The sequence below is a fragment of the Lissotriton helveticus genome, chromosome 3_1, assembly GCF_964261635.1.
Source record: "Lissotriton helveticus chromosome 3_1, aLisHel1.1, whole genome shotgun sequence".
NCBI lineage: Eukaryota > Metazoa > Chordata > Amphibia > Caudata > Salamandridae > Lissotriton > Lissotriton helveticus.
Window position 1 is genome coordinate 1188303442 of NC_136061.1, and position 13821 is coordinate 1188317262.

At 42.5% G+C, this 13821-nt stretch overlaps 1 protein-coding gene across 2 annotated transcripts in view; it reads left to right on the top strand.

Annotated features, from left to right (window-relative positions):
• The window catches only part of SCN3B (sodium voltage-gated channel beta subunit 3), a 192498-nt gene that overhangs the window by 149662 nt on the left and 29015 nt on the right, over positions 1–13821 (top strand). For both annotated transcript variants that reach the window (XM_078681823.1, XM_078681824.1), the window contains exons 4-5: positions 5730–5955; positions 11116–11254. In XM_078681823.1, the coding sequence (XP_078537949.1) occupies positions 5730–5955; positions 11116–11254 (365 nt within the window). The remainder of the gene's footprint in view (positions 1–5729; positions 5956–11115; positions 11255–13821) is intronic.

Sequence of the window (13821 nt, forward strand, 5' to 3'; positions counted from 1 at the left end):
TTCTATTTTACAGCAAATGTGGGTCTTGGATCGGACATAGGAAAAAAAAATCTGTTGACTATCTGGGTGGGCAGACACAAATATAATCCAATGAAGCCAACCTTGCCCGAAAGAATGCTGGAAACAACTGTGTACTAGATCGCACTGACTACCTATTGGTCGAGTGCGAGGAAATCCTAGTCCCGCCTGGGTCTGTTCCAACCCATAGCCCGGACGGACTCCCCTCTGGCTCAAATCAGATCATACAAAAACTAATTATCTCAATGTTTAGGAAACCAACCATGCACAGTAGTAAGTCGACCCACCTTGTGCCAACTGACATTGATGGTGACTCCTTGACAGAGAATCCAGTTCCACTCACAATCTATTCAACCCAAGGCCAACCTGGCACTGATCTCACCCTTAGTAACAGGTTTTCACCCTTCCAAAACCTGAGTTGCGACCAAGAACGAAGGAAGGACTATGAGAGAGTATGTGGGGGAAGGAAAGAAGTGACAGGTGAGGGGGCATTAGAGCTGAAGTTTGAGGTGAAGCACCAACCAAAGGGTTATCCTTGCTCGATCCCACGGTCTCCAGGATTTTAGTTGATCTGAAGGCAGATGTTACTATGCTGAAATTAGCAATCAAAGAACTCACGGGACAGGTTAAACTTCTATTAGCCAGACCTCTACCCACTATGTCAATCCAACCTACTCAGCGCAGACAGCACCCCACCAACCTTCCACAAGAGTTGCTAGTGTCAACATCAAGAATATCCTTGCTGAAGCAATCCCACATAGTGACCTACGGGAGTTCCAAGGAGCCCAGCCGCAAGTAACTAGAGGTCCACCACCGCAGCGATGCCTTCCTCCCACACACGATCATCTTCCCCAACCTTGCAAAGATATTAACCCCCAATTAATGCTTTTGTTTGGCGTGAGCATGCACCATTGCTTCCTAAATGCATTTATATGGTCAACATGCCTAAAGTCTCCTCCCACTTAAGGTATGAAGAGGAAGACTCCCTTATAATTACAACCATACATTGGATTTGCCATGTGAGGAGCTGCCGTTCAGTCATAAGGGATGACATCTTGCAAGCCAGAAGGCTTACTCGTCCTAATGATACCATAGGCCTCATTGAATTGTGTTTGGCTAATGGGAAGGTGGCCCACTATCTGAAAGCTCTGGAAGCTAGATTAATTTCTCCCAAAACCACAAGATTCCAATTTAGCAGCTAATGTTTGACTCCAGCAAATCTCCAAAATACCTAAACCATCTTTACATTCAGAAGTCAACCTACTAAAAATCATTTTTCAATCCCCTCGCCTAATGGCTTTTGGAATAACAAAGAGGTAATCCAATTAATAGAGGGCCGCCTAGAGGAACTTCAACGATAAATCTAACACAGCACCATGCGCAGGCAGGAGATTCCACAGATGCGTTACGATCTAATTCTACTAATAGACAGGAAGAGTCTAGCACGCTCCAACTTGTGTCATGGATTGTGGCCGGGATAAGGTTGAAAATGGTGCTCCAGAATTGGATTCAATATATTGAAACCTTTGATATATGTATACTGCAAGAGAGCTGGAGTACCACCCCCATCTATGTTCCAGGCAATGTAACATTTTATCACCCAGCAAGCTTAGTAAGCCAGGCCGCCCAGTAGGGTGGTTGTTCATTTGAGTCTGAACTGCACTCCATTGCACAATCTGTGAGCTCCTGTCCAACTGCCTAGACATTCCAACAGTTCAACTTACAGGCCAAAATGACATCTTGCTTGACATCTATATCTATGCTAGAGGAACCGGGGTGGGAAGGAGGTCGACTGCGATACATGAGCTAGAAAAACATTTGGATGATAGGGACACACTGCCACCTCGATTGTATCTGGTGACTTTAACATTACTTTCGAACCTCCGGAGAGGGAGGACGTTTGTGGAACTAGGGAGGAGGTTCAGATGTGGCATGTCCCCCACCTGGATCTACCCCCTTTCAAAAAATGGTCCCAAATGGCACTCCAACTTAATACCCTTTTCCAGGAGTTTGGACTAAGGGCAGCAAACGGCTGTACTAGCTCAGAAAAAATGGATGCTCATACTTTTAATAGGACCAACAATACAAGCTGTACAGATTATTTTTTGGGAGGACCTAAGGCTGTGGCGCAGGAGATCGATATGGCTGTGAGTTCTACCACGGACAGCGACCACAATCCCATGAGACTCTCTTTGGGGTCTCCCTGGTGGATTCTCTGAGTTTTCCAAAACTCATCTTATCGTCAAGGGAGCTACTCTCAAAAAACATTAATAGACAACTTAAATGGCCCCCGGACGAATGTAAGCTTGAAGCAATTAAGCGGAACCTACTGATCAGCACAGCAGAGATTTAAGGCTTAATTTATCATCTGGGAGGGCTGGAAGATATTCTGGCCTGCCATAATTGCCTCTTTGAGCAGTTGACTAAATATTTTTCCAAGCCAACGTGCCCACAGATGCTCAGATTGAAGACAAGATCTCAGTTCTCCTGGTTTAACCAGGAGTGTAGAGGTCTCAGACCCCAACTAGCCCAGGCAATTATAGCGAATAATTTGGCCCTAGTGAGGGAACTGAGGAGGTCTTACAAGTTAGCTCACGTTTGAGCTAAAAGGGAGTGGGATGAAAATAGATGGATGTTAATTGGGGAGGCCTGTGCTAGGAAAGATTTGCAGACGTTTGGGCTCCTAGTTACCAGGTGGATGCCAATAGGCCCTCACCTCCCAACCAATAATATCTCTATTAAGGTATGGGATGACCACTTTTCCTTAATATATTCTGGGCCCTGTGTATTGGACACATAAGACGTCCCCCCCCCGACCTTGTTCACATTACAGCCATGGATGTCTTTTCCAAATGCAAAATCAAGTCCTGCATTAATTCCATCATAAAGGCTAAAGCCCCTGGACCTGATGCCATCCTAGCGATGTATTTATTCGCGATAGTGAGAACTGGACAAGCTACATTTTGGTACTATCCAATGCGATAGAAGAGGGGCCCCAAATACTATTTTTCTGGAAGGGAGCAGAGGTGATCCCTGTGTACTAGAAAGGCGATAGATCGTCACCCTGCAACTACAGACCTACCAGCCTTATAGGCTGTGTTCAAAAGGTATTCGCTCGTGCACTCTTTCTAAAGATGGACGACTGGATTATTGAACAAAAAACCAAACTGGTTTTAGAAAAACACAGGCTCATTGATCAGGTGTTCCGTTTCCTTCTCTTGACTTGGAAGACTGTGGTCATTGGTCGCAGGGGCCTTTACGTAGCTTCCATCGACCTAAAGACCGCCTCCGATCTCATCCCAAGGACCGACAAGCTCTGGCATGTTTTAAAAGATATGGGCCTTCACCAGCAGCTTGTTATTAGCCTCCTTGAGTCAATTTTTGCCAGGGTTTGTTGGGGCTGCCAGGGCCAGCTTACTGACCCATTAAAAGTCAATAGGGAAGTACGTCAGGGCTTTGTACTGGCACCTACACTCTTTTCCCTCTTTGTGAATGGTGTTATCCAGTTTCTTTCCTATGTCCCAGCAGATGCTCCTACCTTGGGGTGGGTAAAAGTGGTAACATTACTGTTTACAGACGACACGTTGCTAGTATCTAAAACACCTGGAGGGCTTCAGTTGCTTTTAAATCATTTAAAGATTTTCTGTGACTCCCGAGGCCTAGAGGTAAATACTACAAAGATGAAGCTGTTATTGTTCAATCCTCATAAATCCTTTAGATGTAAATTAGCATTAGGATGGGTTCCCTTGGAAAGGTTGAGCACCTTCAACTACCTGGGTAACACTCTTTCGGAAGATATGTCATGGAAGCCTCGCGTAGCAAAGCGGACCCTAAAGCACAGGCAAACAACAGGGGCCGAGACAAAATAACATAGATCTTCTTTCCGTAAACCAGTAGCAGCCACACTTCAAATTTATGATTCCAAAGCTCTTTATGGAGCCAAATTGTGGGACTTTGAATACAGAGAATACGTTCTTGGGGTCCCTGGTTTCGCTACCTCAGAGTATGCCACTCCACCCGCTAAGGCTGGACTTGGGTAGAGTCTCTATTACATACAAGGCCAAGCTGCGTCCCTTACTGTTTTGGCTTAACATAAGGTCCATCCCTGAGTTGTTCCCGTATGCTGCTTCACACATGGAAGTTAGCGCATTTGACCGCGTCAAGAAGATAGGTTGGATCCGCAATGTTAAATCCCTGCTAACCACAATAGGACTAGAGGGTTATTGGGATGTTAAGGACCCAGTACTGCTCCCACAAAGATTTAGTTAAGACACATTACTAGGGCTGGGTAGCACAGGCTTCACTTACCAATTCATCATGGGGACGCTTAACTACGGAGTTCATGGATTTTAAATTGTCCAGTTCATACAAGCAATATTTAGATATTATCACGATGCCCCAGGATAAGAAACTGTACATGCAGTTCAGGTTCGGTTCCCTCACCGTGAAATTTTTTACAGGCACCTGGCGACAGTCTTCCACCACTTCCCAGTTTTGTCCAAGTTGCGTCTTTGCTTCAGAGTCCATTGCCCATATATTTTTTGTTTGCCTAAGGTATTCCCACCTGAGAGCAAAATGGCTTAAACCAATCTGTAAACAATTGGGCACACAATGTCATGGTGAAGCCATCTGTATCCTTAAATCGAACTCTGGTCCGGCTATAGTTTTGTCAGTTGCAAAGTTTTTGGGACATGTGGGCAATTAGAAGGACTTCGCTGAAAGAGTGAGACTGTTGCACATGCTTTCGTGTTTTTGTTAAGTAGCTTTTATATTGCTCTTACTAGTCTGTTTGTTCATGTTTTAATTGACGGCCTCGAGTGTAGTGTAACCTTAGTATTAAGGTAGCACAGTGGGCCATGTCGTCCATTCTGGAATAGGCATAGGCTTTTGTTGGCTTGGTCTTTTATGTGCTCTTATGTTTAATCAATTTATCCAAAGAATTTTAGATTATGGCTCGTGAGATACCTCTAATCAGGTTAACAAAGTACTCTGTAAGTTTTTTAATCGCTTTGTAGAACTGTATTGCACTTGCACTTTTATGGTCTTATGACCGAAATAAAGTATATGACTGACTGACTGATAGCAATTAAATAAAAAAATCTAAATCACTTAAAATTACAAACTATATTTAAAAAAATTAATCACAATTATACGAACAATAATACATAAAATTAATATATACACTAAAACATAGTAAAATAATGGAAAAACTATATTTTCAACTATATCGTTGAAAACGATCTTAAAACCAACGATATTCTTAACACCGATTTTACTTACCCAAAAAAAGATATTCTTGACAATATATCTGCATCACAGTATTTTTGTTTCACAATATGTTTTTATGATATCTCTGTCTCTCGATATTTTGTCCAAATACAGTTAGAGATCTTATTAAAGCTAATGGAGTTTACACGTGGTAACACTTAATTTGCTAAGCATATAAATAAGCATTATTATAATATGTACTGTTGTTCAGAGCCTATCCACACTAAGAGCATTTACAAAACATATAGCATAGAGTTACCTTTTTCAATTTCTTTTGTAATCCCTGTATTTTAGACCCACCTTTCAGACATTATAATTTTTCTAGGATTTTGTCAATATAACCTTTCTTTGAAATACAAATGTTAGAAGTGGCTTTGCATGTTGTTCTGTTGTCATACAGAGTAGATTAGTTCTAATCCTTTTCATCGGTTTGTCTTACTTAGATTTATGAATACAGCCAAGGTCCACAGGAACATGTAAGTCCCTTCCAGGGACGCGTTCAGTGGGAGGGCAGCAGAGACATGCAGGATGTGTCCATCATAATCCACAATGTGACCATGAATGACTCTGGCACGTTTACCTGCAACGTCACCCGTGAATTGAAGTTTGAAATTCACCGCCCTTCTGTACGGAGCACAAAACACATTCATCTAGTAGTGACTGAAGAAGGTAAGTAAATTCTGCCTCTGTGTCCATGAGATTATGCTGGGATTTAGGGCATAGGGGCCACTGTAAGCCCTGGAGAACGAGATCCATGCCAGAAATTTCTCATAAAATGTTTATTAAGCAAATGCCACCCATTTAGATGCATTTTACATACAATTTTGTTTTATGTCATGATAGTGATCGAAATATCATAATTTAAATCCTCCTGGGCCTCTCTTGGAAATCTTTTGTTCTGGGCTAGATGTCAGGGAGGGTGGGAAAGGATTCAGAATTCCATATTGCTCAAGGTAAAGGAGTGGTCAAAGGTTATCATCTGAGGGTAAAAGTAGAGTCACAGATCTGTGTACCTGGGGAGCAGTGAGAAGTATGACTTTGGTGGCCAGGAGCATCAGGAGCTTAGTACACATGATGGTAAACTGGGGTCTGACCTCAGCCTCCCTGAAAGTAATATTTTGTGAGCACCTACTACGAATAGGGATGAGTGAGTCTGTGAAAGTTGTCAGAGGACTATTCTACTGGAGAAAAAAGAGGTTGTGACTCACTGTCAGTTAGGGTAAGGCCAGAGGTCAAATGTCAGCATTCTTGCCTTTAGGAAAGGAGTCTAGTCACAGTGCTGCTTAAGTTTATAGGGGGTAAGACATTACCACATTTTAGCTTCACTGAAGGATAGAGTTGGGTCACAGCTCAGTGTCTTTATGAATTTGAGGAATCAGAACCTGTGTCATCAATGGTAAGAGAGTGGTTAGAAATAATGAGGCTAAAAATAGGACAGAGCTCTACGGACCACTAGGTAAGAGAAAGATCATGGCTCTGTGTTCATGAAGCTAAGAGAAGTCTCAGAGCTTACAGTCTACGACTGTGAAGAGAGGGTTCAGAACTCAGTGTAACTCATTGTATGCTGAGGGGTAAGAGGGAAGTTTAAATGCAGGATCAGTGAAGATAAGGGTAAGAGCAGAGTCTAAACTTAGTGTCACCAAGGGTAAAAGTAGAAAGATCTCAGTGTGGGTGAGTGCCAGAAGGAGTTTATTGTAACTGGAAACAGAAAGAATAGTCAGAGGTCTATGTCTTTATGACTTATGACTAATAAGAGGGGTTAGTGTTCAGTTCTGTGAGGTAAGAGTGGAGACTAAGGTCAGTGCCCCACAGAGAATTGAGGTGCTAGAACTTTGAGTCTCTGACAGCTCAAAAGCTGTCAACACTCAGTGAGGCTGTGGGTAAGAGACGGATAAGGGGTCATTGTGACAGAGGGTATGAAATGAGTATAAATACCTGCGTCAAAGATGGTGTTAGAATACAGTATGCTTATTTGTAAGAGATGGGCCACAACTGAGTATCCCTGAGACTGAGATCAGGGTCATAGTCTTCATTGATGCTCAGCAACACAAACAGCTCAGTAACACAGCCGATAAGGACAGTGGTCCATGTAAATGTGGGCAGAGGAAGTTTAAGAACAGGGCAATGCAGAGGGGGTAGGACTCTGTATCACTGAAGGTACGGTGAGGGTAGAACTCAGTGTACTTACAGCTAATTGAGCTGACATAACTCAATATTCTTGACTGAAAAACAAGAGTTGGAGTTCGGTGTCATTGAGAGTAAGAATAGGCATTAAACAGCAGTAGAACTGAAGGTAGGAGGAGTCTAAGGTTGTTATCACAAAGCATACAAGAGAGATCAGAGCTCAATCACACTGAGGGCAAGAGAGGATCTACATTCAGTGGCCACAAAATTAAGAGAGGTATAAGACCTCACTTTATGTGATGTTGAGAAAGGTGGGGAGAGCTCAGTATCAGTGAGATTAAAGAGAAGTAACAAAGCTCATTGTCACTGAGAGCAAGGATAATGCTCAGAGCTCATTGATACTGAGGGTGAGGAAAGAGGGCAGGTTCAAGTACCCATGAGGGTGAGTAAGTATTTAAGCCCAGTGGCACTAAAGATTATGATGATTGATAAAGGCCTCCATAATCTGAGGGTAAAAGAGTGGTGTGGGCTCAATGCCTCTGAGAGTAGAGAGAATGGGCTTGAGTACAGTGCCACTGAGGATAAGGAAAAGGGTTAGATTTAATGATGGCATAATGTGGTCTATGGTCAGTGCTACTGAGGCTAAGAGGCACATTAGATCATAGTGTCAAATGTATCAAGGGAGGGACTGTACTCAGCAGCCTTGAAGGTCAGATGAGTTGAAGCTCAGTGTCTCTGATGGCAAGAGATGGATGAAAACTTCGTGAAATTGAAGATTAGGAAAGGGATAGTTAAAAAATGAAGAGGAAGGACAAGGGTCAGAACTAAGGGACAGATTTACTTTATTTAATCAAATACAACGCAGTAAGGCAACCTGCTGTATTACCTGAAAGGAAGAGAACAGAAATGCACCATGTTTACCAAAAGTTAGTACACTTCTGCTCTCTCCCAGTGCTGGTGCACTGTGTGCTGCTTAGTGCCGAGATGCAGGGTTGCCTGCATTACAAACATGATTAACTTTCTGCACAAAAATAATCCTTAGAGGCATATCCCTCTTTCTATGTGTGCGGTAGAATTCAGCACACAATGAAAGAGAAAGTAATGAAGAGAAATAAAGATATTTCTCCTTGTTACATTCTGTCAAGTAGGCGCACCATTTTGGCACAAACCCAGGTTTACAATCTTGGTAAATCTGGGTTTTCATCAAAATACATGAATGGATGTATGGAAACGACCATGCACCACTCATATCACGCCTACCTGATGCAAAGCAATGCAAGGCAGCACTATGCGCTGCCTTGATTTACTTTACATTTACTAAACCATGCAAAGCAATTCAAATTGATTTGCATGGCTTAGTAAATTCAAAAAGGATTTTGCATTGGGGCTGCGCCACTAAAGTGACACAACACTGAGGCAAAATCTTTGTTAATCTTAGCATAAGTGTCTCTGATAGTAGAAGAGGTCTCAGAGGATGACAGGAGTGAGAGCTCAGTGTCTGTAAGGTAAAGAAGGACATTAGAACCCATTGTCCCTGAGGGTGGGAGTTGGAACATAACTCATTATCACTAAGGGTAAGTATAGCAATCAGTGCTACGTGTCAATGAAGCTTAAGAGAATAACTAGGACTCAGGCGTCTGTCAGGTTAAGGAGAATGATCAGGTCTCTGTGGCTCTGAGCCAAAGAGACGTGTTCTGTGACACTCAGGTTAACACAGGTGTCTAATGTAAATGCTAGTGAGGGTAAGATGTAGTAAAAAGTTATTGTCTTTGAATATCAGAAGGTCTTTACATTTTATCTGAGGTTCAGAGAGATTTAGGAGCACACAGGTAGAGGGGTTCAAATTCAGTGCCACTGAGGGTAAGGGAGGTGTCAGTTTTGAGGGCCACTGGGAGTAAAATGGGTCTTCGTAAGAATTAGGTGCATCTCTGTTTTTGAGCAGAAGAGAGTGGTTTGATTTCAAGGTCATAAGGATAAGCAAAATGAATTGGAGCTAATAGTCACTGTGGGGGAAAAAATATCTAATCTGAGTCTCAGGAAGGACATGCAAGGGGCTAGAGTTTAGTGTCCTTCAAGGTAATGCGATATCAAACCTTTTTGTCACTCAGGGTCAGAGAAGGGTTGGTACATAGTTTTACCTTGGTGAAAGAAGAGTCAGAGATCAGTTTCAATTAGCAGAAAGGAAAGATCTCAGCTTAGTCTCACTAACGAGAGGAATCAAACCCCAGTGTTACTCAGAGTAAGAGATTAGTCTGAAGAACCCAGTGCCAATGAGGCTATGTAGAGGGTAGAGAATAGAGCACTGTCACAGAGGTAAGACAAGGGGTCAGAACTCAGTGCTGTGAAGGGTGAGATAGGTGGTGTAGCTTGTCTCACTGTCCGTGTTGGTTATTATAGAGGGGTCGGAATTCACTATTCCTGGGGGAAATAGAGGGTTCTGAGTTCATTTTCTTTGTCCATTAGAGAGGATCTAGGTGCCAGTTTCATTAAGGCAAAGAGAGGTCATTGGTGTTTGTCATTGGAGGAAAGAGAGAACATTAATGTTTCTAAGAACATAGGAGGGGTCAGAGCTCAATATTACTCGGGTAAGAGAGGGGTCAGTGCTTAGAGGAAATGAGGTAACTAAAGCCAGTCACTATGTAAAGGGAAGGAACACATCTCAGTGTATTTGTGTTAAGGATAAGTGTTAGAACTCTGTTCCAGTGTGAGTAGAAGAGGGAGGCCTCAGGGCTCAGTGCCACCAAGAAAAATAAAATAAAATGAAGCCCAGTAGCAGTGAGCATAAGAGAGGGGATTCCTCAGTGTCACTGAAGGTGAGGAGAGGAGTGGGAACACAGGGTTATTGCAGTAAAGAGAGTTGTCAGTGCTCAGTCTACACTCAAGGCTAGAACGGGACGCCGATCCATATTCTCATGAGACCAATAAGAGCCCAGATTCCCTATGGATAACTAAATAACCCTTAGAGGAAGACAGACATCAGAGCTCAGTCTCACTGATGGTAAGAAAAGGCTCAGATTTCAATGTTCCTTATGTTAGGATATGTATTAGAGCCGAGTGTCATGCTCTGAGTGATGTGTCTGAGCTCAGTGTCACCAGAGGAATGAGGGCTTTTAGATTGCAGTTCAATTAGATTAGAGGTGGGATGAATCAAAAAATGAGCAAAAACAGAGAGAAGTGTCACTTGGTATAATAGAGAGGGTCACAGTTCAGGGCTCTTAAAGGAAAGAGAGTGGTCTTAGTTAGTATCACTGACCTTAAGAGCTCATAGTCACTAATAGTACGTGAGGCAGTGAGAACACTCTGTAATGTTGGATGACTTATTCTTAGAATGTATTATCACATATACAGTATTGGTCACAGTTTATACCCCCATGAGTATACTAGTGGCGATACATGAGTTGCATGGAAGTTTTAACAGAAGAGAATCTGTGACGCTGCACATATTTTATATGTCATGGTTAGCCAGAGCATGAAGAAGGAGTTGGACATTTAGAAGGGGCAAATATCCAAAACGTCTCAGTGCATGTCTATACTAATATAGTAAATGAGATTCAGGTGTTAATTTTGTGGTACTGATGTTAGTTGAATACACTCAATGTGCTTAACGAATGCAGCTACCCTCTTTACAGGTACAATTGAAAGAACTTGTGCTTCTTACTCTGTGCTGTGGATATTTAGCACTTATGACATTTTTTCCTTACATAGCCAGTGAAGACTTTACTGCTGTCATCTCTGAAATCATGATGTACATCCTACTGGTCTTTCTAACATTGTGGTTGCTGGTAGAAATGGTTTATTGCTACAGGAAGATTGCCAAGAATGAGGAGACATCACAGGAGAGCCCGTGAGTAGAACAGAGACTGTGTTCCAGGTCACCTCACACTTGTCCAATTTTTAGGATGGCTGCATCACGCACTCACCTATATGCTCGTTTTATATCCTCACCTTTACCATCACCCCAAATCTCTCCATTGCTGCTCTTCATGTTACATCACCAGCAGCAACACCAAGTGTCTCTTTCTTGCCTCAATCTATTCCCCAGTGCTGTTCATTAGACAGCCACCCTAGCACACAACTGCCTGTGATTATAACCCTCAGTTTGAGCTAACCAAATATACATCCTATCTTTAACCCTGTCAGCGAAAGATGTGTAGCCAAAAGCAAGGTTGGCCATTCTTGATTTACAAAGAATAAACCATGGGTGAACAGATTTCTTGTCCATGAATTTATAAACAGGGTAGGCTTTCATTTGTAGGTATGCTACTGAACTTTACAGCAAAGCTTTGCATCCATCTAAACCCTATTCCTAACACTGCCACCATCATGTTTTCTATTTTTCAAATGTGTCTTATAGCACCCCCTCCTCTGCGTCCAATTCCATGTGCAAAAATTCTGTTCTTATGCTGCCATCATTTCCAATCTTCCACTAATGTTTATACCCACTCTATCTGTTTCAAATCATTAGTGTGGATCCTCAACCATAGTCTTTAAATGCTGCAATGTAAGCTACTTTACATTCGCCAGACTGAATTAGTCACACTTAATTAAGGGCCTAATTACAATGTCGGTCGAACGCCTCTGACTGCTGGTCAAAGGCTTTCTGACTGAGATTGTAGGTTTAAAGTCCGACTGCCGTATTATAATGACGGGAGTTGCAGTTTTAACCAGCTGGCGATTCTGACGCCATTCCGACAGGCTCAAGGAGCTCATAGCCTCCTCGGAAAGGCTTCATCAGCCCTCAAGGACGGCGTTTCCGCCATCGGGATTATGATGGCACTTTCCAACAGAATTTCCATGTCGGCCTTTCCGACATGGAACTGCTGTCAGACAGTAACTTTGAGGGCCCCTGTAAGGGCCCCCATCCCTCCCTCCGCCTCCGTATACTGCTCTGGGCGCTGCTAAACATCCCTGCACCATGTGGCAGGCACCATGAGGTGCCTGCCATATGGTGAAGGGATGTTTGGAAACATCCTTTTTTCTATGGGAGCTTATGCTGCGGGCATTTTCTACCCGCCGCACAAGCTCCCACAGCAAAATGGATGTTTTCCGACCGCACTGTGCGTGATCTCATCCACATGATGCAGTGGGAACTGCCGACCTGAGGTCAGTCGGTTCCCATTGCGCAACAATGTCATATCTGCCCACATCGTAATCAGGGCCTAAGTTTTTTTAACTTTTCTAATTTTATGAATTTATTTGAAGTGGGAAATGTTTTATTTGTAAAAATTTAGGTTTGGGGTTTTCCCCAAAAATACATTTTGTGGAAGCAAAAGCTGCCAATATGACTTTATATTGAATAATTCTCCTACAAAAAATATATCGTAGAACCTTTCCTTGCAGGAAATGATGTTCAGAGGCGGTATTTGCAAACTCCACAACTTTAGACAACTTAGCCTCACAAGAATATTGCTAGTTGCATATCAGTACTAGCACCTCAATTTATTTCACTTTTATCACTAGGACATTACTCTCACGACTGATTCCTAGTCATGTCTTTCCCATATCAATCTTGGCTTAATTTATTTTTTATTTTGCGGAACTCCTTTGACATTTAGCCACAGTTCCCACTTGTCTGCCTGGGTATGGTTTCATAATTTTATTTGTGCACATGGACTACCTGTACTTTAGAAAGTAAAGAATTAAGGAGAGAGATTAAATAGACATATAGTGCCCTCTTAAAATTGATTTTGACATAGGTGCAGCATGATTTTTACAAAACATATTATAAAGGCTTGGAGCATACCATAGTCCCACTGCTGTAGCAAATAATTATTTGGAATAGAAATGCAAGAATATGTGCCATGACAGAAAAGAAGCACATGAGAGACGCACGTCATCGCAAGGTAAAGTGGGACGCTATTTTAGTAGGCTGAAAAGTGTTTGGACTTCGGTGACTGTTGAAATAAATCAGATTCAGATTATAATTTCAAAGTTTAAAATGGACAGAATGTTAAAATTAGTACTTTGCTTTTATGAAAGAGGGAGTTGATCTTATCTTGACGTCGGTGTAAATCAATAATTAAAGAGAAAGAGAAGAAGAAAGTGGAATTAACCGAGTATAAATGAATGCATTTTAATGTATTCGCTGCTATTGGAAGATCCTCTTACTGGTTTGCAAGTGAGGATGTTAACCCCCTTCACTGCTAGGCCTCCCCCCCCCCTTCCCTGTGCTAAGCCTTTTTCTGGCTATTTGGGGTAGTTCGCGCTTGGGCCCCTGTAACTCTTTGACCACATAAGGTATCCATGCCAAATATGCGTCCTTTTCTTCCAGCATCACGAGGAGTCTAAAGGTACCCAGGGTTTGTGGATTCCCCAGGAGGGGACCCAGAAATTACCAAAATACAGCAAAAAAACGGTTGGGGGGGTGAAAAATTGGAAAAAGTGCTGCAAATGAAAGCGTCTGTTTTATTC